A 24,549-nucleotide genomic window follows, 5' to 3' on the forward strand; every position below is an offset into this window, starting at 1 on the left:
AGAGCCGGGTGAAGTCATAGAGCCACCAATCTCATTGGCCAGAGACTGAGGACCAATCAGATTCACCGCAGCTAGTACCAACCTTTCGATTTTATATATTAAAGATAACCCTTTAACCTGTTTTTGCTGGGTTAGTGGCGTAGTGGCCAGGGGTAAGAGCCTCAGTGTGAGAACGGCTTGCATCGTTTTCTGAAATGAATGGATGAAAGTCCTTTTTCTTTTACCTTGCACAGCATGTATGCTATTAGCTAGCTACTTCTTCAACCGCCTAATGCTCAGAATCCTGTCTGACAAACCTGCAGTTGTATTTTAGGTACATTTATCCTAATTCACAATAGCCAGACTTCATTGTCTCGCTGACTAATCCTAATGTGTTGGCTGTTATCTGGTTGCCTGGCTGAGGATCTGATGAAACGATGATGAGTGTGGTATGAGAATGCTCGCAGCTTGTAGCATTCTCAGGCAATGTTCTGTTCAATGAAACTGGCAGGGTTTGCAAAGAGTAAATATAAAGCAGTGCTGTTCATTGGCATTCCACACTTATAACAGGTCACCTTGAGCTTTCAAATGACCAAATCTCCACAGTCCCTGGCTGCAAACTGTGGGGAAAGAATTGCACCACAATTATCAAAGGAAAAACTTCCTTTGCTTCTAATAGTATTCTTTTTCCTTGATGAACATGGTGTTGTTTTGTCCACCATTTGATATGTCCACCTCTGTCCGGATACTGTTGACCTCATGGTGTGAGGCATTCAGTTCTATGCAGCGTGTGAACCTCATTCTGAGAGACTTCCAACTGTATGGCAATCGCGAACCTCTTGCTGAAAGACTGAAATCTCTTTCAGTGCCTCCTCATACTTTCATGTTTCAGATTAGTCAGATTTGCTCTGCTTTTCATCCATGGCGGTAATAGTAGTGTTCGCAGTATCTAGATCCGTCCTTAGAGCCAACAATTCGTTCTTGGCCGCCGAGTATATTGCGAGCACAGTCTTCTGTAGCTCAGCATTATTTTCTCTCTCCAGTTTCACTTCTTCATTGAGCAGATCACAGTTATGCCTGGCAGCTTGCAGTGCATCTTCAGGGCTGGTCAAGGGATCGTCACTTACTGGTTCCGGCTCCGTTTCCCTGGTGCGGTTGGTTGAGGGTTCCTCACTGTTGTCACCGGACAGACACTTCTTTGGGTTACACGACTTCTGCCTTGGGCCCTCTGGATATTCTGTCATCCGCGTGACGAAGCCTCCATTTTCTCTAGGCTGCAGGGCATCTCGGACCCCCTTTTTCTCTGCGAGATCTGCGATAGTGTCTGTTCCTGCCACGGTAAGTGAAGCACTGCTTTTATTTTTCTGCCTTTTTGTTTTGGACGACTCCGTCCCATTAGGGATCCTGGGGTCTCCGTCTTTATTTGAAACTTCAGTTCAGGAGGGCCCCGGGCATGCAGCGTGTTCAATTCTAAGGGCCTGCCGCAAAGCAAAAATCGACCAGAAAGTGGAATCGGTGATTTTCGGTGTGTGCGCATGCGCAGACCGGCCATTCGCCCTTCCACGCATGCGCAACCTCGGCAAAGCCCCCATTCTGCGCATGCGTGACCTCGGACTGGCCTGTTCTGCGGATGTGTGACCTCGGGCTGACCCGTTCTGTGCATGCGTAGACATGGTGGCCGCCTTATCGGTACCGCCGTATGGATGGATTGCCGAAAAGCGGTGCGCCAAGAAGCGGGGCCTTGCTGTAGTTTCACTGTATTCGCCAGGCTTTTCTTGCTGTCGCGTTAACTGGCAAGAATAATCGGGGTCATAGAGACCTGTCTGGTTGCGTACCGAGTTTAGGCACCTCCACTATTCTTGGGGTGTTTTGTGGGTGTGACTCGGTTCGGGTTCCCCATAAGAGATATCTTCATCCTTATTCGTATCCTCATATCACCGGAAGGGCCACTCTTCCATGGGATAGGGTTCATTACAGGAACAAGCACATCAAATTCGTAAAATTGTTTCCAGACATTGGGACGTATTAAAATTGGATTCTGATTTGGATTCTGATTTGGATTCTATTACTAGATGCGGTCCTAGATTCGCATTTAAAAAGGCAAATACATTGGCCACCTCAATTTCCAGAAGTCTTTTTCAATCGAGACATCAAAAACCCTTGGGTAATATACCAAAAGGATTTCACAAATGTGGCTTCTGCAGATGGTGTCGATTCGCAGAACCCACAAAAAGATTGCATACTCTGTACCCCAAAACCAGATATAAGATTAGAACTTTTATTAACTGTCATACAAGTTATGTAATTTATGTTATTATGTGTGGGTGCAATAAGAAGTATGTTGGCAGAACCATCAGGTCATTGAATATAAGAATTTCTGAACATGCTAGACTAATTACCAAAAAAGATGTTACACATCCAGTGTCTAGACACTTCACAGAGTGTCCACAAGGTGTGATGAATAATTTTAGATTCATTGGTGTTGAACATGTGCCCATTAATGTTAGAGGTGGAGATACACTTACATTTCTTAACAGAAGAGAAATGCACTAGATTTTCTCTCTCCACACTCTCCATCCACATGGATTAAACATTGACTGGGAACTCCAACATTTTCTTCAGGATTAATTTACAGTTTACATATATTTTTATATCCTTTCCTTTTTCCTCCCCTCCTTTCCCCATCCCCCCTTCCCTCCCCTTCCCCCCCCCTCCTCTCCTCCCCCCCCCCTTTTTTGCTATCTCCTCAACATGTGATATTCTGGTTTTCAATTCTTGATCATTGATGGTTACATTGTATTATAATTATCTTCATTGTTACTGTTTATTGCTACTCATTATACATTTACCTTTGGGTTTTTGTTCATGATATGTTTTATCTAGTTAAGCATATAACTGTTAGTTTCTGGCATCGCCAATTTTTTGTTTTAATTATTACCAGTTTCAGGTTTCTTTTATATATGTGTTTATTTTCAATAGTGCACATGTATTACGTATATATAATACTAGCTGATATACCCGGCGTTGCCCGTGATGTAATGTTCTGCCTCCCCCATCCTCCCTCTCAACTCTCTTCCCCCCTCTTCACAGCTGTTCAGGCTTCCCCCCCTTCTCTCCTGACTCCCTCTCTCCCCCCCCCTCTTTCCTGACTCCATCTCTCCCCCCCTCTCTCCTGACTCCCTCTCCCCCCTCTCTCCTGACTCCCTCTCCCCCCCTCTCTCCTGACTCCCTCTCTCCCCCCCCTCTCTCCCGACTCCCTCCCACCCTCTCTCCTGACTAACTCCCCCCCCTCTCTCCTGACTGAATACCACCCCCCGCCTGTCCGCTGTGCGCCGCCATCTTACCGGGGGCATCTGCAGGAGGAAGGGGGTCCTTCCGGAGGCTGCATGCCCACTGCCTGTCCCCCCGCCGGGGAGGGAAGTGAGCATTGGCGGCTGGGGCAGGCGGGCCACGCCGCGCTTCCCCTCCGTCCGGGAGCCGGTGGGGGAGAGGGAGAGAGAGTTGGGTGACGTCATAGAGCCGGGTGACATCATAGAGCCACCAATCTGATTGGCCAGAGGCTGAGGACCAATCAGATTCACTGCAGCTAGTACCAACCTTTCGATTTTATATATTACTAGCTGATATACCCGGCGTTGCCCGTGATGTAATGTTCTGCCTCCCCCATCCTCCCTCTCAACTCCCTTCCCCCCCTCTTCACAGCTGTTCAGGCTTCCCCCCCCCTTCTCTCCTGACTCCCTCCCCCCCCCCTCTTTCATGACTCCCTCTCTCCCCCCCCTCTCTCCTGACTCCCTCTCCCCCCCCCTCTCTCCTGACTCCCTCTCCCCCCTCTCTCGACTCCCTCTCCCCCCCCTCTCTCCTGACTCCCTCCCCCCCCTCTCTCCTGACTAACTCCCCCCCCCCTCTCTCCTGACTGAATACCACCCCCCGCCTGTCCGCTGTGCGTCACCATCTTACCGGGGGCATCTGCAGGAGGAAGGGGGTCCTTCCGGAGGCTGCCTGCCCAGTGCCTGTCCCCGTCCGGGAGCCGGTGGGGGGAGGGAGAGGGAGAGAGAGTTGGGTGACGTCATAGTCATAGTCCGGCTGGGTGACGTCATAGAGCCACCAATCTGATTGGCCAGAGGCTGAGGACCAATCAGATTCACCGCAGCTAGTACCAACCTTTCGATTTTATATATTAAGAAGATGAACCTGGTTTTATTTTATTTATATCTGTCTCCCGATGTGGTTGCGTCATCCTCTGCACCTGCTGATCATCAATTGGTGATTGGGTTATACAGGTGTTTAGACTTTGACACTCCATATCAGGGTTACCTGTCTACTGGCGGATCACTCTTTGACAAAGGCCCCTCTGGCTGAAACGCGCGTCACAGGATCTGCCAGAACTACACAATGATGCTCCAATAAATATTTTTTAGTCACCATATCAGCCTTGCAAGCGACTTCTTTCCACGGCTGTGCATCGTTCTTTCCTCCGGTGGGAGGAGTTTCATTCATTACAGGAACACCACATCTTGTCCTCCATTTTAGTGTTATCAGGTGTATTTTTCTTCCTGACCTCGGGAGGTGCTATTGCAGCTGTTTTCACTGTATTCACTAGAACCCCAGCTGGTAGTCCTACATGTGGGCAGACTTTACTTGCCGAGTTTGTAGCTTTTTCTTATTTACTTTGATAGGTTCTGAAACATCAGCAGTACTGTGCACACATTCTTTCTCATCAGTGATACTGGATGTCACTTGCTAAGAAAAACGTCTGTACCTTCCTTGGGCCCACAGTGCATCGCTTGCTGCTGCAGTTCCTTGGCACATTGAACAAACTATTCCTCTGACTGCTGCCCTTTTTCTGGGGCCATACAGGGGATCATCCGAATAAGGCCTGAAGGGATGTAGCTCCTTGTGGCTGGGCTCTTTACACCAGGAACACATTTTCTACCCCATTCTTGCAGAGTCTGTATTTGACTTCAGTTGGGCGGCCATTTTAAATTCCATGGGGGGGGGTCCACACAAGGGGTGGGGTAAACTCTGGGCACGGCATCAGTTCCTTATGTGGTTCCCCGCCTGTTGCAGTCCTCCCAATCCAACGGTGGCATTGTGGCTTTCTCCAGTGCAGTGTAGTTTTCCTGCATGTGTAGCTCTTTAATTCTGGTAACAGCTGCACATGATTCTTTGTTTTGTTTCTCAGGCTGTTTGCAGGAATTGTATGCAGGCAAAAGCACAAAAATGTTCACAGGCAGTCTCCGGAGCCCCTTTGAAATTCTAGGACCACCTCTCATCCCACTTCTAGCACCATGTGTAAGAGATGTGTGCAGAGGTACATTTAATGGAGACCGATTAGGGTGAAATTAAATCCTGGCTTTATTGCGTCTGTTCCTTTAACAAGGCAAAACATACAAAAAAACTAAATAAAGGCCTACTTCACTTTGGAGAAATAACTAAACCTTTACTGCAGCCCTTTCTAACTGGGTGGGTAGCTAAGCTGGTTACTACCCCAAATATATATCTATATATATATATATATCTATATATATATATATATAGATATATATATATATATATATATATACAGGCATACCCCGCATTAACGTACGCAATGGGACCGGAGCATGTATGTAAAGTGAAAATGTACTTAAAGTGAAGCACTACCTTTTCCCCACTTATCGGTGCATGTACTGTACGGCAATCGTCCTATACGTGCATAACTGATGTAAATAACGCATTTGTAACAGGCTCTATAGTCTCCCCGCTTGTGCACAGCTTTGGTACAGGTAGGGAGCCAGTATTGCTGTTCAGGATGTGCTGACAGGCGCATGCGTGAGCTGCTGTTTGCCTTTTGAGCGAAATGTACTTACTCGAGAGTGTACTTAAAGTGAGTGTCCTTAAAGCGGGGTATGCCTGTATATATATATACTATATATTTGTGAAAGCACTGTATGTTTGTCTGCATGGCCTGTGTCCCTAGCGGCAATCTCATTGGTCCCTTGGGCCGCCCGCCCCCGCACACCTCTCATTGGCCTGAGGCGGAGTGACAGGCCAAAAAACACACACACACATACACACACACAGCGCTCATCGTGACCCCGCACACCTCCTCCTCTCCCCGGGTCTCCCGGTTTCTCACGCTTTTTCCTCCCCCCGCCCCCTCCCCCCCCGGCGCCGCTACAGTCAGCGGGGGAGCGGAGCGAGCGCCCGGGACACAGCGGGGGACTCTCACCTCCCCACGGCTCTCAGCACCCATAGGCCACTCCCTCACCCGGCGCTCTCCCTCACCCCCTCCCACACACACACAGAGCACGCGGCTCTCCCCTCACCCGGCGCTCTCCCTCACCCCCCCCCCCCACACAGAGCACGCGGCTCTCCCTCACCCGGCGCTCTCCCTCACCCTCCCCCCCCACACACAGAGCACGCGGCTCTCCCCTCACACAGGCCGCTACCCGTCCCCGCGGGCGCACCTCCGGCTGTCTCCACCTCTCCTCCGCGAGAGGCCCAGCACCTCCTCACCGGAGCGTCTCAGCCTCGCCGCGGAGGAGCCCGAGGTGGAGGAGGAGGGCGGCCGGGACCCAGAGGAAGAGGAGCGCGGCCGTGTGCAAGGTGAGTACACGCAGGGGAATGGGTTATTTAACGCGTCCCTGACTCCCCCTGCCCTTTGCCCCCGCTGCCCTTTTCCCCCCCCCTGCCCTCCCTCCCCCTGCCCTTTGCACCCCCTGCCCTCCCTCCCCCTGCCCTTTGCCCCCCCTGCCCTCCCTCCCCCTGCCCTTTGCCCCCTGCCCTTTGCTCCCTGCCCTCCCTACAAATGCCCTTTGCCCCCTGTCTGAACAAGTATGGTTTGTTTGGAAGGGTTGCCAGGAGAAAGCCTCTTCTCTCTAAAAAGAACATGGCAGCACAGCTTAGGTTTGCAAAGTTGCATCTGAACAAACCACAAGACTTCTGGAACAATGTCCTTTGGACAGACGACCAAAGTGGAGACGTTTGGCCATAATGCACAGCGCCACGTTTGGCTAAAACCAAACACAGCATATCAGCACAAACACCTCATACCAACTGTCAAGCACGGTGGTGGAGGGGTGATGATTTGGGCTTGTTTTGCAGCCACAGGACCTGGGAACCTTGCAGTCATTGAGTCGACCATGAACTCCTCTGTATACTAAAGTATTCTAGAGTCAAATGTGAGGCCATCTGTCCGACAGCTAAAGCTTGACCGAAATTGGGTCATGCAACAGGACAATGTTCCCAAGCACACCAGCAAATCTACAACAGAATGGCTGAAAAAGAAAAGAATCAAGGTGTTGCAATGGCCCAGTCAAAGTCCAGACCTCAACCCAGTTGAAATGCTGTGGCTGGACCTTAAGAGAGCTGTGCATAAACAAATGCCCACAAACCTCAATGAACTGAAGCAACGTTGTAAAGAAGAGTGGGCCAAGAATCCTCCACAACGATGTGAGGGACTGATAAAGTCATACAGAAAACAATTATTTCAAGTTATTGCTCGTAAAGGTGGTTCTATAAATAAATCATGACACGGTGTAATGTCATGTGTTGTTGTTCATCTGATATTTACCTAATTTTAAGACCTGCTAAGGAACAGATGATTGTTATTATGTCCTGATATGTAAAACCATAGAATTCAAAGAGGGTGTACTTTCTTTTTCACACAAGTGTGTGTGTGTGTGTGTGTGTGTGTGTGTGTGTGTGTGTGTTTTTATATATATATATATATATATAATATACACACACACACAACAGTCCAACAAGAAAGTCTCATCTGTTTCTGTTTTTGTTGCTGTAGGGGAAGGCCTTTCTGTTCTCCTGGGTCAGCATCCTTGTGCGCTATGGCACTCTCTGTGTCCAGGTAGAGAGGTCTTGTCCCCTTGTCTTGCTGTAAGCATACAGTCCTTCTGAGTGCATCAAGACATCGTCTTTCCTCAGGTCAGCCCAAATGTGAGCTAAGGAATCTCTCTCCTGTGTCTCACATGAGGCTTTTTACAGAGCCCTCATTAGTCCAGGTGGAGAGTAGTTAATTGTGTGGCTGCAATGAACTATCTCTCTGCTGGATTCTCAGAGCTCTAAGGCTGCTTTATTTAAACAGGGATAAGTCCCTGTTACAATGGGTCTCCCAACCTCCATGCTCCCCCTTCCCCGGGTTCCTGGCAAAAAGAAAAGGGATTTTTATTTCTTTAGCTTCTGAAAAACAACAAGCATGGCTGTCAGGGTAACCTACAGAAAGTAACGTTGCGCCTTTCTATTGGCCAGAGCTCTGACCCGGCTGCCATTTTGTATCCACTGAGCAAGCATTCTTGCCTAGTGGACAAAACTTTTTGTCGCTCAGTATCAAGAGGGTCCCTGGAGTTCAAGAACCACGGTGTAACGCCTGTATGCCCGCAGACCTGGCCAGTCCCCAGTACTGAGGTGGGTAAGGGTATAACACGCACCCACAGCAGTGAGGGCGTGGCCAGAGTGTGTTAATGTGTTGCCGGGCCTGGTAAGAAAGGGTTAATGTATACCTGCAGAGTCCGGGGTGCCAGAGATCAGATAGTAATATCCGTGTGCCAGAGTTCAAGGATTGGAGAGAGCAGCGTAGTGATGTCCGTAAGCCAGTGTTCAAGGGTTGGAGAAAGCAGCGTAGTGAGTCCGTAAGCCAAGGTTCAAGAGCAGGAGAAAGCAGAGTAGTCAAATCCAAAGCAGTACACGAGTTCAAGCCAGGGGAATCCAAACAGGGGCAGGGACAGGAACCAGCGCTGAAACAAACAAGGGAGCTAGGCATAGACACTCCACACACAGGAGCTACAGGAAAGCTATGCAGAGCAATTAGTAAGAGGACAGAGTGGGGTTATAAAGGAAGGAGAACCAATAGGAGAGAGAGGAGGAGCAGAGGGTTGAGTGAGAGTTTGCAGGGATAGGTCAGAGAGAGCAGGGGAGGAGACAGGGGAATAATTAAGAGATATGGCTTGTAAGCCACGGGGGGCAGAGCTGGAGTTTAGGGACGGCAGATAACAACGCCGCGGAGGCGCTCGGCAATGAGGGAGAGAGGGACGGAGAAGCAGAGGAGCAAGGTAATGTGGAGGCTGGGGGCCACGGGTGCCGCGGAGGGGAGCAAGCGACCGCGAATGCGCGCGCACACTGCAGAGAATGCGCACGTGAGCCGAACGCGCGTCAGGGCACGCCAACCGCGCCGCAGAGGAACGGCCGCGAGGAAAGGAGGGGGGAGAGTGAATACGCAGAGAAGAGGGAGGGCTAGAGGCAGTGGAAACAGAGGTGACGGGGACACGCTGGGAAGCGCGAGTCCCCCGATGCGTCACACACGGATCAACTCCAGGTTCAGGTAAGTAAAAAAAATAGCAAGCAACACAAACTGCTGCTTTATGCAATTTTCAGGTATGAGAATGAATCCTCGAAACCCATTTATGAATTAAAAACTAATTCTAAAAATTATCACTGCGATCCCAATTTTTTTAGCGCTATTTTTTTACGCAGCAATATCGACCTTTAGTGAATCTAGTGCACCTAGGTCCTGGAGGAATAGCCTTGCACTAAAATAATTAAGTGCTTCATGGTATCCTAAACCTACATTACCCTTCCATGTAATAATTTTAATGTAATCAGAATTTAAGAGATGGATTACTACCACATAAGGATATATATAGATGACAGAGTCCCTCCGGATAAAATTACCCAATAGTTACCCAATTGCAAAAGGTCTTAATGCTACTATAATTACATTGTAACGCGTTTTAGTAGCAGTGCCTTGTTATTGTGATTTATTACAGACATTAATCGAAGGTAAATAGCATTACCTCTCACACTATACTACAGGCTTTTGTTTATCCCAACCTTATATGAAATACTGAGTTAAATGGACACCTATTCTTTTTTTATCATATGAATTCATCATAGAATGTCTCCCTGACTCCTATTGACACTATACAAACCACAAGATGACACAGATTATCACTAAGAGAGTCAAGATGCTAAATGACCCCTCTACGTCACTATTACCCAAAATATATCTCCTGTTGGGATTATTTTGTATTATTGATGTTTTCTTCAATGCAGTAATGACAATAGTTTTTCTGTGCCATATTGCAGTTTATGCAAAATGATCTCTCAGCACATCACGCATGGATCTCACCGTCTTTGGAGAGAATGGCCTATATATTAATGTTTATGTCCAAGATCAAAACTCCCCAATCATGTCAAAGTCCTCGAGCAGTGACTGAGCCTGCAGCTGCTCCAGTTGCACGGGTGGAATAGTCCATATGAAAGTAATCTCACATGGTAGCTTTATTGTAATTTAGTTACTGGGCATGTGTTTAAAAGGTTCAAACCTCAATATGCATAAAGGATTTTTTTTAAATATCTGTCCCTGCTCTATCTTACTGTATGTATAACTTGGACAACCCCATTATTGTACTTAAAGGTAAAGTACCACAATAAAAGACTGTTTGATAAACACCATACTGCAGAATACTTTTCAAATAGCCACTTTCATGTTTTATTTATTTTTTACATTTTTCTTATAAATTCATATTGTATTTGTTTTAATAATTAGTGAACTAACTACATATTTTTTTATGAGAAGAAAAATATATAATTTTGTCCCAAAAAAACATAAGATGGTATTTTTCAGAACCCTGTAACATAAAAAGGTTAGTGAGAATTATTGTATATGACATAAAACGCCATATTTCCATTAGATATGGCCATTACTGACAATGTTGCATGGTGATACACTGCAGCACGCTCCAGTGCAGAAGGGTTTTAAGCTGAAGCTCAAGTTTTTGGCTTTAAAAATAGAATGCCTAAGGACTAGCATCATACACTATTATTCACCCAATCCCCTTGTCTTTGGTTCAATATTCCTTAAACATGTCACGTACTCAAATAGACTATTTAGGGGTCTGCCTTGATGATTTGCTGAGGTTCCTGTCCTATTGCTATCTAACGACCAGATCCACAAAGATCCATTAACTTAGGGCGTGTAACGTGACATTATATAAAACAGACCTTATGATCCCTGACGTTAACGCATATCCACACAGCTAATTAAATGCAAAAACCTTAATCGTTGTTTATCTCATTGGCATAGGCTTCACATCATGTTAAGTTAGCACAACACTGCGTTCACCGTCAATAAAGTTGGCATTACTCCAAACCAGACCCTGAATATGTGTAGAGGGAGAGAGTTGGAGTAATGCCTCCGTTAGGGCTGAGCTAAATAAAATAACGTGAATTCCCTGCGTTAACCTTAACAACTTTGTCGCGGATATGCGATGTTAGGGAGAATGCCTCATTTGCATATCATTAGCACTAACGGCCATTGTGGTTAATGCAATGCAACGTTTTCAGGAGAAAACAGGGCTCGCCTTTGTTGTTGTTCTTTGAAGATACGTGTTAATGCATCCCATGGCATTATACCAAAGAGAAGAAAATATATCTAGAGCTGCCTAATACATGTAAATAACAAGGGGTAACTATAACCCCCGCTGTATTGGAGGTGGCGCTGCTCCATTCCTCAAAAGAACAAGGTAAAAAATAAAAGGAATAAAGCTGGGAATCTAGCACTCAGAAAGCCTCCTTAAGCTTTAAAATGTACATTAAAATAATGATCTTTTATTATGTCATGTGAAAAATATGCTCAGTAGGTTGCACCTGGTCATTAACAACTACGATAGCTCATGGGTGGCCAACTCCAGTCTTTAAGAGCCCCCAACAGGTCAGGGTTTCAGCATAGCTCAATCAGTGAATCAGTCATTATGATTGAGCCACCTGCTTTGAAGCAGGGATATCCTGAAAACCTTACCTGTTGGGGGCCCTTGAGGACTGGAGTTGGCCGCCCCTGAACTAGCTAAATAATAGTTGACGTCACCTCTCTACAAAGTACACAATTACTCAAAGATACTATTCAAAATAACAGAAACATAGAATTAAAAGACTGAATATCACCAGCAATCACACAGGTCCAATCAGTGGTATGCTGTGTATGTAAAGTCCATGTCCAAAAGGATAGCATATAAAAGCAAAGGAGTATCATGATTATTGTCTAATACTGAATATACTTATCTACTCCTCGCTCGCCACTTCATTACTCCTTCCACAAACTTCAGACGGATTAGCACTAGCACACGTTCTTTACCACCGCTGAGAATGTCCTTCTGGGGGTTATTGCATGAGTTTCTCCCATACCTTCTTAGGACATCTTTATCTCAGTAGCTAGTGCCACCTTCGGTAGCAGTAGTACACTTAATGCACACCCCGGACCTCCACCTGGCACTCGGGTGATTGAGGGGGTTATCATGCACTTTCTCAGCATGATGTACTCCATTGAATGAACTTTCCCTTGGATGTTAATGAATATGCTGATCTCTTCGATCTTTGCAGATTGCACCTCATGCCACTGGGACCACAGGTATGCCTACCTGCTGTATATGCCTACGCACTTTTTGAGTGTTCTATATTTTCTCCGTTTTTTTTCCCACCTTATTTTTTTTAGCATCACACTATCCTAGGTTAACATAACGCTAAGTCACTTAATGGACCTCTGTGGATCTTGGCCTCAGTGGGATTAATGGGCACTGGGGTTAATTAAATATGGTCCAAAGTGATCTTTCTGGCAAATCTCCCACTTATGGTCACTTTGGACCATATTAATTTACCCCAATATATTTATTGTAGTGTGATTATGTGGATTATTCATTGCAATGCTTTCATAGTGAGCGTTTGACTTTCAGAGGCATAACCCCTTAAATGTGGCATGTAACTTTGCTGGTCCCACGGTATTGGAAGGGGTAAGCAAATTTGTTTAGCTTTTTATTTGTTTTACTGTATTTTATTTTATTTTTTAAAGCGTAAGAAAGAACACAAATGAACAAAGGCCCAGCTAGGGTTCATCAGGAAAAAAACAAAATGAATAGGAAACATTTCTGAGGTATGAGATATGCCACTAAAATGTCTAAAGGTTCCAAGAAAGCACCCACACTAACCTGTTACAATACAAATAATAAACCGTACACATATCCCTAGACTAATAAGGTTTATATTTTGAAGACCATATCAGGGGGCCTGGGGAATATAATGGTAAATAACTTTCTGGAGATTTAATGAAGTCATTCAGTATAACATAGATGTATTCCAGTGTCAATGCCCTTTTATTTGAATCATGAGGATTTTCTTCCAAATTCATAGCATCTTAAATCTTATGGTTCATATAAAAGTCCTACTGTTCTGACCAACACTTCTGTGTGAATTGATAGTGACACCCTGGCATCTTGGCCAATACAAGTGAATGGATTCCCAACTAGCAACATGTGATATTTGGCATCTGTCCTACTTATCTGCTTTCCACTAGAAGAAAATTACCCAACTTGGTGAACACATAACTCAGGTGTAGTTCAATTTTGTTTTATCAAGAGATACCAGAGATCACTCTGATTTCCATAAAGCATAATTCCAACCTGGGTACTTCTGGAACTCATACTGTAACACTCTTAGCCAGTGTGTACTGGGTATTTTGTTGGGTACTTTGAAGTATGTATGTATGTATATAGTTGCTGGTGACAATTTTCTGCTATACTGGATCTTAGGCTACTTGCATGACCTGTTCCTAAATAGTAAGACTTTTTATATTTGTGATTTTGCTTTTTATAAATTAGCCTTTCACACCTAAATTTGCAAAGCTATTAAAATGCATCTTGAATTAAAAACCTACCATTACAATAGCAAAACATATATAACCTGGTAGTATTTTTAAGTTATAATCTGTAATATTTTGTGTTAAACATTGTTATTTTTTTTTCTTACCCCCATTTGTACTGCACTGCAGACTACTGTGGTGCCTTATGAATAAATAATAATGAGAAGAATATTAATAAGAAGCATTTTTGTGAATTCAACGTGAGCTAATGAGTAGAGCTGAAGCCTCAATAACTTACAGTGCACCACATAATTACAATTAAACTTTAAAGAGCTGGAAACTGCAGCATGCTCCTTTAATGGGTTGTGGGATGTTCCCTTAGAAAAGGCAATGCTGTAGGCTGAGCTGCTTGGAAGGCTGTTAGTAAAGAGGATAGTGTCAGTTACAGTTTCTGTTGCCTGCAAAGTAACATATCCTCCTGCATTGCCTCTCCTCTCCCAGCTGCCTGCGTCAGTGCCCCCAGAAGCTTGACGTTGCAGACTGGGAGGGAGCTGTCCAGAGGAACAGAGTGCTGAAACTGCAGCAGCCGTCCTGAAACTCCCAGAGCGCACACACACTCTCCATGCACCCGAGCACAGCTCCCTCCACCCATCCCCCTCAACACAAACACTGAGGTGTTATTTAATATTTATCATTTCACAAGAAGAACAGTTTAAAGGATGCACGGAGGCGGGACAGCCTTACATGTTATTGTTCTCTGATTGTATCTGAAGAGGAGACAGGTTTAGCGCTAAAAACCCTGTTACATTGCAACAATAATCCTTCCTCTTGCATCCCAGGGAGGTAGCAACAGCAGCAGTAGCATCATCATCACAAGCCGGATGAAAGAAAAATTATCAAGAGGGTTATACCACAACGGCCAGCACGGTAGGAGCTGGGTAATCCCTTTGGCATTGTAGGGATCAGTATCCTAAAGGCTGTAATGTTACATGGGATTGAGATGGTTGAATGCCATGCTAATGCAAGACAGCACAAGGAGGACCACAGGAAGAAATCATGAGCTGTTCTTGGGGAATGTTGTCACTGGTATTGAGGTGGGATAAAGGCACAACGTATGCAGTTAAACTGAGCACCTCTCAGACTAAGATTCCTCTGTGTTTTGGTCAATGTTTTGCAACAGCTCGTGGTGACGTGGCTTGTACTGTGAATGGAGGAGACGTGAGCCTAGAATTGTCCTCGTTTTCCTGCTTATTCCAAGTCAAATAGATTCCAGTTTTTATAATCATTCCGGGTGCTGTTTTTTTGTGGGGGTTTTTTTTTTTTTTTTTTTAAATCTCGAAATTACATTATTTATGGATTTATTACTAACATGCACAACGCGGGCCTGGTTACGACCAAGACTTTGAGAGGTGAAAATCAGAAGCATCAGAGTGAATGGAAATACATTTTGTGGATTTTAATATAAAACAATGTGTCGTATTTGACGCTTTTTTTTTTTTTTCAAATAATGTGAACGTCATCAGATGTCCTGGTTTTGATAATACATATTTTTATTATTAGGTTGCACTTTTTATTCCATTGAGGAATTAGCTGCTATTGTTTAGAAAGCAGGCACAACTAACCTAAAATCCTTTCCAGCAGCTATAATAATCCTCCTGGGAGTAGATGTTTAAAACAAGCTCATTTTTGTATTAAATACGGTTTATTATGCAGAAACTTTCTAATTGATCAGCTCCTGGAGAGTGCTTAGCAGCAGTTGGCTCATGTCCTCGGTTTAATTTCAAGGTGGGGGTGAGTATACAATATTTTGAGCACAGCACACAAGGACAGGGCACAGAGAAACACATGCACACATACCATGATCTTTAGCAGTTTCCTCTCCTCTTTTTTGGAGTGAAAAACACGCACATGTTCTTGAGAACCTTTCTGCTTTTATGGTGCTGCGGATTGCTGAGTACTAGACAGATGTTGCGCCATCAGGGTCCCCTGAAGTGCCGCTGTCGCATGTTCTTCAATGACTTGAAGGTCTTCCTACTCGGGCGCCCACCTCTCTCCCCTAGTCTGCCCATGAACAGCTCTGAATGTGATCTGGGCGCTGGGAGTGGGATCGCGGTCAATAACAACACGTTGACAGCCCTGGGGCAAGCATGGAGAGCTCCAGCAGGTGGGACAATCCCAGAGGAGGACTGGAGTTGTCCAGCCACCGCCACCGGACTTCAGCACCAGCCCATGTCCATGCTTAGCAGCACCTCTTCGGATGATTTTTGCAAGGGGAAAAACGAGGACAGATATTCACTGGGCAGCAGCCTGGACAGTGGTATGAGGTCGCCTCTCTGCCGGATCTGCTTTCAGGGACCTGAACAGGTGGGTCCCTTGGCATACTTCCAATAACTGCGCTTGTGATTGCTCATATATTTGATACCAAATTCATGATAATGTGACTGGGGTGGGGGGGGGGGGGGTAAAATGTGAGTAGTCTGTTGGTCTTAACAAGATAATGATTATATTTAATAGGGTCGAGTGATTAGCAGTGATGAATCAAATCCGTCCCACTTTTGTGGTATAATTTTCAAACGATGTGGGATGACCACATTGTGTTTGTGTAACTTTTGTTGGGGAGAAACTCGGAAGAGCCCTCAGATGTTGAGTGCAACATGAGGTTGGATTAATTACATCATGTAACGGTCGCATGGGTAACCCCTTCACCTATTGTTGCCAAATTTCTATATAACGGGCATAATCACGTCTTTTATTTGAAAAAAGTCCCCTTGCCTTGTCACATACCACTTTATATGCTTATATTTCTTTAATGTACTTAATTTTTTCCTGTGAAAAATATATACTCAGAGGAACACACATATTACAGTTTGTACGGATATATCGTATAATAAGGTGTTTAGTAGCAAATCTCATGTACAGTAGAGTATTGCAGTTCTCAAATGAAATAAAAGTGATCAATAAAGTACTTCATACATATGGCCAACATTCTCTAGCACTGAAAGCAGGTAAGCATTAAAGTTTTTACTCAATGGAGAGGTTTTTTTTTTACCTGCCCTTAATGGATATCATAAGTCAATACAAATAGCACAGGCAGTGCATTGAATGATGCATGCATAGGTATACTCTATAGTTTTGTTCAATAGGTAGACCCAATTGAACATGGCCATGCTTGTCTACACACAACTAAGTTCAGGAGTGAGTAGAGAAGTGCAGGTTGTAATGCATTTTAACAGTAGAGTTCTTAACAAATGTGGCCGCTCACCAGCTTCCAAGACCTCACAAGTCTCCTCTTTTCTGACAGTGCATCTGAAGAGCACATATTCAGTTATGTCTATGATGTACTCTTATGTCGATCCATTAAATGGTTTAAAGGTGTCACAACCACAAACTGCAACAGACCTACAATTTCAAGGTGTAAATTGCTTTCGTCTTTCTGAGATTAATGACTTTGCTCCAACTGAAGTGCACAATAAAAGTTACTGGAAGGAAAAGTACACCTCTAATAGTAAATCAAATGTCTTTACATAGTATAGTCTATCTTCATACATATTCCTATAAAAATAGTCTTTTGAGGTGTACCATGCAATAAGTAGGCAAGGTTATATATTTTAACAGCATCAACTCTCTAAGCCTAGTTATTTTTCACCTTTTCACTATATTACTCCAAATCTGAAATGCTTTACTGCAATTTTGAATAATATTGTAAAAGCAAAATAAGAGTGGTATGAGTATATTTTTCCATTCTAAAAGGAATGAGCATGAAAACGTCTAAGGTCTGTCAAATGTGCTTATCATAGCACTTTATACTAATTTAAAAGTCGGTTGAGTTAACAAGGAGTGACAGTCACAGCTCAACAAGCAAATATTTTAGTTAAGAATTAAATTAGATGACCTTAGTGTTCTCCTCAACGGTAAAACATTTTTTGCAATTGAGTGGAATAATTAAACTCATTTGAGGTGATGTGCCAAGAAAAAACTGCACACAATTAAAAATTAATTGCATAATTGTGTCTCTTTGAGTCAATGTATCAAGGTCTTTGCTCCAATGTTTAGCATGCTATTTGGGGGGTGTCAATAGGAAGGTTAGGGGGACGTTCTATCTCCTTATACAGTAATATATGCATCATATATCAAACTCTGCCTGTTCATGCATCACTTTGTTGTCTTGTATTGGGAGGGGGGACGGGACACATTCTGAGGTAGCGTACATTTTTCTGACTAACAATTTTTTGATGAAATGTAAGAAACACTTACTGGAAAAGTGTCACAACTTATATTCACACTTTGAATCGAATTGTTTTCACTGTAGTCTTTGTTTAGTATACTTTATCCTTATTCCAGGGGTGCTCAACTCCTGTCCTCATGCCCCCCCCCTACTCAACAGGTCAGGTTTTAGGGATATCCCTGCTTCAGCATAGATGGTGCAGTTGAAGACTGAGCCTCTGATTCAGCCACCTGTGCTGAAGCAGGTATATCCTGAAAACCTGTTGAGGGGGCTTGAGGACAGAAGTTGAGCACCCGTGCTGTAAAGTACAGTGTGACAGTGGCGCTATCCAGCACCTGAGATAGTTCAATACTAGAACTGCTGTCCTGAATAACAGAGGTTGTGGTTCCGATCCTGTTGGGCTGACACTAGTACCACTTCATCAAAGGGGGCCTCTCCATATTTCTTTGGAGGGAAGTTTGAGGAGATATATATAGTGCTTGGGACTCTACTAAAATAGGCCCCTCTCTCTCCTTTAGGTAAAGCATGCGTAACGCGTGTCATGTTAAGCTAATGCAAATTATTGCTAACTTAACATGGCGTTAAGCCTATTCTAATGAGATAACGCACTGCCATTCTTTTTGCATATAATTAGATTAGTGGATAATTGTTAAGCTCAGCGAAAATAACATCCGTTGCTATTCAGGTAATATCCATGTTTTTGCCATGACGGAGCTTCATGCATCTGGGCCGAAGCATCTTGTTTTTAAACCAAATGTTCATACTGAGAGTGCCAGATGTTTGGTTCTATTCGCTGGGTGCTATATTGGGATCCTTTGCCTTTCTATGTAAATCTAACAGACAGAACCATGCATAAGACCAAGACTGAACTTTATGAACACAAGGACATCTTCTCAATGAAGAATGCTATGTAACCACAGTACTTGTATGTATGTATGTCTTTATTTATATAGCGCCATTAATGTACATAGCACTTCACAGCAGTAATACACGTGACAATCATATAAATAACAAATAATACAAACAACAGATCATGGGAAGAAGTGCATCAGACATAAAAGTGACATTTAGGAAGAGGAGTCCCTGCTCCAAAGAACTTACAATCTAAGTGGTAGGTAGGAAGAACGTACAGAGACAGTAGGAGGGCATTCTGGTAAGTGTGTCTGCAAGGGGCTAAGGTTTATGTATCAGGTGTATAGTATCAGCCACGGAACTACTCATATGCTTCCTTAAGACATTGTGTTTTAAGGTGGGTCTTAAAGATAGATAGGGAGGGTGCTAGTCGGGTATTGAGGGGAAGGGCATTCCAGAGGTGTGGGGCAGTCAGTGAAAAAGATTTAAGGCGGGAGAGGGCTTTAGATACAAAGGGGTAGAGAGAAGACATCCTTGAGCAGAACGCAAGAGTCTGGATGGTGCATAGCGAAAAGTTAGGGCTGAGATGTAAGTAGAAGCTGAAGAGTGTAAAGCTTAAAAAGTGAGGAGGAGAATTGAGTGTGAGATGCGGGATTTGATAGGAAGCCATGAGAGTGATTTCAGGAGGGGAGACACTGTAGTGTTTAGGATAGATTGCAAGGGAGACAGTTTTAGCAGTGGATCAACAGAGGAAAGGGCGTATCTTTTGTAATATTGCGGAGGGAGGAAAAAGCAACAGGTTTTAGATATGTTTTGAATGTGAGAGGAGAATGTAAGAGAGGAGTTGAGTGTGACCCCTAGGCAGCGTGCTTGTGCTACTGGGTGTGTGACAGAACTTCCAACAGTAATGTGGAAGGAGGTAGTGGGGCCAGGTTTGGGATGAAATATGAGGAGCTCTGTTTTTGACATGCTGAGTTTAAGGCGGCGGAGGGCCATCCAGGATGATATCGCAGAGAGGCATTCAGAAACTTTGGTCTGTACAGCAGGGGTAAGGTCAGGGGTTGAGAAGTAAATGTGTGTGTTGTCAGCATAGAGGTGATATTTGATTATATATAGATAATAAAAAACAAATAGTTGATACCGTTCTGTGGCTAACTAAATGCTTTAATTTGTGCGAGCTTACGAGATACAGTGATCTCTGCTTCGGGCGATGTTACAATGGATTAAGCCAAAAAACTTACTTAAAACAAAGCAGCTTGTAATGTTATCTGCGGGTGTGTATATATATATATATATATATACAGGCGGAAGGGACATTGCAGCCATGGGTAGGAGCTTTTTCCTGCCCCCTGGTCAGCTGCTTGATTAGGACAGAAGACAGACAGTATTCATAAACATAATGTCATTAAGCAGCTGAGCGAGCGGGGAAAAGCTACGTTTGACGGTAACAGCTCCTCTGTCTTCCATGGGGAGAGAGGATGAGCAGACTGCGGGGGCAAAGTGCTTCCAAAGTAGGACTAGGCTGTGGCTTTTTTCGCGATTCCGTATGGGCAAATTTCATCATTATGCCATTCAATAAACGGAGATATTCCCCAAGAAGGCAAGGTTGTGGATTTCATGGAGAGGGAAAGAGAGAGAGTTCATTATATCACCCTCTTTATACACCCCAAAATGAGTCCACTCTACCACAAAAGTTCTCTCTCTTCCTCTCCTTTCTCTCTTTCTCTCTTTCTCTCTCTTTCTCTCTATTTCTCCCTCTGTCTATCCCTTCCTGTGAAACCCACAATCTCATATGCCTACAGGAGGTGAAAGGCATATTTCTATCAAGTAGGACATACTGTATAGGAGGCTTTTCATTAGACTGTGATAGTGCCCATATGGGCACTATTGCATACAAATGTCCTTTGACGTCATTGGAAGTTTCCATATGATGGAGCTTAAAAAATACCCACCTTTGATGCAAAAATTGCATGTAAATTAGATGGGGGTTTTTTGTAGTGATATTTCTGCATAGATCATTCTTAAAAAGTAAAATAAAAACTCCATATTTTTATTTAATTTTAAGTGCATTCTAATTTCATGTGGTTTTGCATGGTAATTCTAGCAGTTTATTGAATCGGTCCCAAAGAAGTTTTTGTTGTAACTTTGAAGGTATAAGCCACTTGAAACCATTATTCCATGAAAGAAAGCAATTTGTTACAGTAGACTGCTCTCCATTCACCTATGTGCAACATTACTTTATACGGCTGCGGGCTAGAATACCAATGGCATATATTTGTACGTACCTCAGCATGTTTCCTATTCTCATAAACGGGTCCACACTTTGGGTGGAAAATGTCATTTTATTGTCTAACATTTCTGACAGATTTCAAAATGGACATGTATACTATTACATCATACCGAAGATGTGTTGGTATCCTAATTGTTTGTTGATTTACGGAAAACATGGTTTTCAAACCATGTTTTAATGCATGAGTTGGAAAAATAACCTGCAATGTATTTTGTTTACAAAAGAGTTAAACCATTTATTACCACTGCTGGTTAGAGATGAGTGAAACATTCGCCCCAAGTTCAGGAATGTGACAAACTTCTGAATTTCGATGCTGGTGAAAAAGTTGTTAATATTTTTACGTTTACCAACCATTAGCCAGCATGAAATTCCCAATAGAAATCCATATGGTTCTCCAAATTTGGTGACTTTCTCTGCAACCTTTACAGATTTCTCTTCACTTTTAGTGAGTCATTCTATAACTGCCTAAGTAGCCATCCGGGCTGTTTTTGGAGTTCAATGGTGATTTTCATGTTTATGTGGCACCATGGCCGCTCTAGCAGATGTACAATAAGAAATTTCGAGAAGCTAAGGTCAATGCCTATAATCTGTAAGATCTCTGGTGTCAGGGGCCTTAAATAAGACCATTTTTTTAAAGCATATCCAAATGTATATCTAAGTTAATTAATGTGAGAAAAAGGATATGTAGATATAGAATATCTGATTTGTTTGGTGCCCAAAAAAAACGATATATTATTTAAGTTGCACAGGGAAATTCACCGCTGCTTAATTGTGAAAAGATTTTTTCGAAATCGTCTTTGAAACAATTAAAATGCTTTCTTGACGAGTGTGTCCCTGTTCAATTCCTCAATGGCCATGAACAGACCAGATATTTTAGGTCTTCAAATTCAATGGTAACAAGAACAACATATATGCACACTTAAGAGCTGATCAAACAGTGTATATTAAATGTCCCAAAAGAGTATATGCAACATTGTTGCTATCAAAAGGTTGGTTTATTTCTCAATCTTCCAACGTTTCAGTCCCCTGATTGATCTTTGTCAAGGTTAAATTCAATGTACATTATCTAAAACAGTTCCTAACTCCAGTCCTCAAGATCACCTAACGGGTCAGGTTTTAAGGATATCCCAGCTTCAGCACAGTTGGTCAATCAGTGGCTCAGTCATAATGTGCACGTATATACTGTTGTGCGCTCTGGAGTATGCAGGCAAAGAGTCGTATCTTCTATGTTAACTTGCCATGAGGGGATATGTAGTCTGGAGTGCTTGGCGCCAGCACTTAGTTACTGTAGGGTCTTGGAGGTAAGGTAAGGTCTTACCTCCTGATGTGAACCTCCTGATCAGTAGTGCAATTGATGGTATTAGCAGCAGTATGAGTGGCGTTTTGCTTCTATCAGTGGTGTGGACTCCTGCACTCCCTCAGGCTAAGGGCCCGCTGCGGTCGGCGGCACACGTGGCCGCGGGCCACCAGCCCCTTTCCTCCAGTCTGGAGGTCCCCACTGGCTCCTTCTGACGTGGCTGACTGCGTGTTGTGATGCGTTAGCCGGCCGATGCTGCAAGCTTCTGGTGATCAGAAGCGCTGACGCGTCACGTGGTGCACGAGCCAGCCAATGAGAGGAGGTAGAAGGAGCTACGAGAGGGAGGCGGCTTGGGAGGGAAGTCTGTGAGGCAGCCGTGCATGGCTCTCCCTCCCTCTCTCCCTCCCCCCCTTTCCCATGCATTGCTCAGATGGACGGACATGTATTAATTGTGCATAGATGCATACATGTATTGTGACATGGGGTCATGTTCTCGCTCTGTACACACATGGCCGCGCCCCCCCTCGTCATTTCCCCAGCCCACCCAGCGCGCATAACAGTTCACGCACTGCCGGCAAGCAAGGCAGCCGTGCGGACGCATGCAGCGGGGCCTCAGCCTCAGTCGTGTGCCTCCTGGACTGTAGTAATAAATGGAGGAGCAAAGTAAAAAATCCAGAGCAGCACTGGATTTTGTGCTTTGCTACTCCGCTCAGTCATAATGACCTGTTGGGAAGGGGATGTGAGGGGGCTTGAGGACTGGAGTTGGGAACCACTGATCACAAATATTGGACGCCATGCCAGTATATGCTGAAAACCTGTCCTGATTGTACGGCCCTGACTTGCAGGATTAACACTACTGCTTTTGACAATATGAGTTGTAGCCTTTTATATATGAGTAATATGGAAGAACCAGGTGCTTACCTTAAGTGACAGAATTTCAGAAGAGCGTTGAAACCAATTATTGTGGTTATTTGCTAATGATGCGGAGTCGTTCTTGCGATCCCTTCTGCTTCTACCCCTAATAAAGGGATGATCCAAAGCCCTTATGGAAACGTATAGACAAAACAAAGTAGGGGGAGCGAGGGATAAGTAGATGCACAGATATGACAAATACAGACAATTTTTAACAGAGTAATCCAGTAAAGGAGGTAGGTGGGACGGTGGAAAATTAAAATATATATACTAAATGATATATGCTTACACGGCCCTGTGTAAACCTTGTCCCAAGATGGTATCTTTGTGGTAGATGGTGACCCTTCCGCAGTTGGGTGCAGGAGGGGTCGTGGTGATTTACAATATAAATATATAAATATATAAATACTCACACGGCCCAGTGTGAGTAAAGTCGCAGGGCAGTTGTCTTTATGGCATACACCTAGGTTCCCCGTCAGAGATATTCCCAGGGGTGTTGTGTGCGTTACTGCTGGCGGGCAGGGGGTTCAATGCAGGTCTCAATTACAGTTCCCCCATTCTGGGCTTCTTCCCCTCCCCGTTACAGAGAGGGGCGTGGGTGAGGCAAAATAATGTACTGGGATCAGCAGTGCTCGTTTAAAACTTCAACGTTTAATGCACATCAATAAAATCCACAATAAATGCACTCACATGGTATTTACATTATGCTGGTGTGTTCCCGTGGCTGCGGTTTGCACCGGTCCCCAGCCGCTCTCTCCTCCGCGTCCGGAGTTGGAATTGATGTCAGTTCCTGGCGTGGCTGTGACTGCAGACTGCTCCCCTCAGCTACGGAAGCCCCAGTGGTCCAAAAGACTTCAACGAATTAGAGCAACGCGTTTCGCCGATTGGACGGCTTCCTCAGGCTCTTTTATATATGAGTACCTTACTTTTCCTTCATAAGGATAGTTATCATTTCTGAGAACTATGATCAAAAAAATCACAACCCTGTTATAGAAGGCTGTAATACTATTGGAAGGGCAGAGATAACCTTAGTTGTCACAGTTGCATTGATGTAAATAAATGATAGCAACACATTCCAATGCAAGACACACTCAGAACAGGTTTCTTTCAGTACAAACTGTAATACATAGCAGGAATGGCTCATCCGGAAAGCATGCAATCAAATACTGCAAGCTCAGGTTGTGAGACACAGTTAAGGGGGATTCACATGAAAAGCAATTCTGATTGCTTTTTGTTCTTGAACAGTTTCTTCAGTTACTAATATTGGGATTTCAAATTTTTTAACAGAAAAATAAATACATTCCAGAAGAGGGAAACTATTTAAATAACCCCATTTCACTGCCCCTGAGAGCTACTATACTGAGAGGGGC

The 24,549-nt window shown here is 44.1% G+C and overlaps 2 protein-coding genes across 2 annotated transcripts in view; one reads left to right on the plus strand and one right to left on the minus strand.

Moving 5' to 3' along the window:
• The window catches only part of SMARCAL1 (SNF2 related chromatin remodeling annealing helicase 1), a 63,595-nt gene extending 60,157 nt beyond the window's left edge, over window positions 1-3,438 (minus strand). Inside the window, exon 1 of the mRNA XM_075609723.1 lies at window positions 3,324-3,438. The gene's annotated coding sequence lies outside the window, so the exon portion shown is untranslated. The remainder of the gene's footprint in view (window positions 1-3,323) is intronic.
• A 10,669-nt stretch (window positions 3,439-14,107) lies between these two features.
• The window catches only part of MARCHF4 (membrane associated ring-CH-type finger 4), a 97,132-nt gene continuing 86,690 nt past the window's right edge, over window positions 14,108-24,549 (plus strand). Inside the window, exon 1 of the mRNA XM_075609725.1 lies at window positions 14,108-15,967. Within this exon, the coding sequence (XP_075465840.1) occupies window positions 15,512-15,967 (456 nt within the window). The 5' untranslated portion in view covers window positions 14,108-15,511. The remainder of the gene's footprint in view (window positions 15,968-24,549) is intronic.

Source organism: Ascaphus truei, chromosome 7 (genome assembly GCF_040206685.1).
Source record: "Ascaphus truei isolate aAscTru1 chromosome 7, aAscTru1.hap1, whole genome shotgun sequence".
Taxonomy (NCBI): domain Eukaryota; kingdom Metazoa; phylum Chordata; class Amphibia; order Anura; family Ascaphidae; genus Ascaphus; species Ascaphus truei.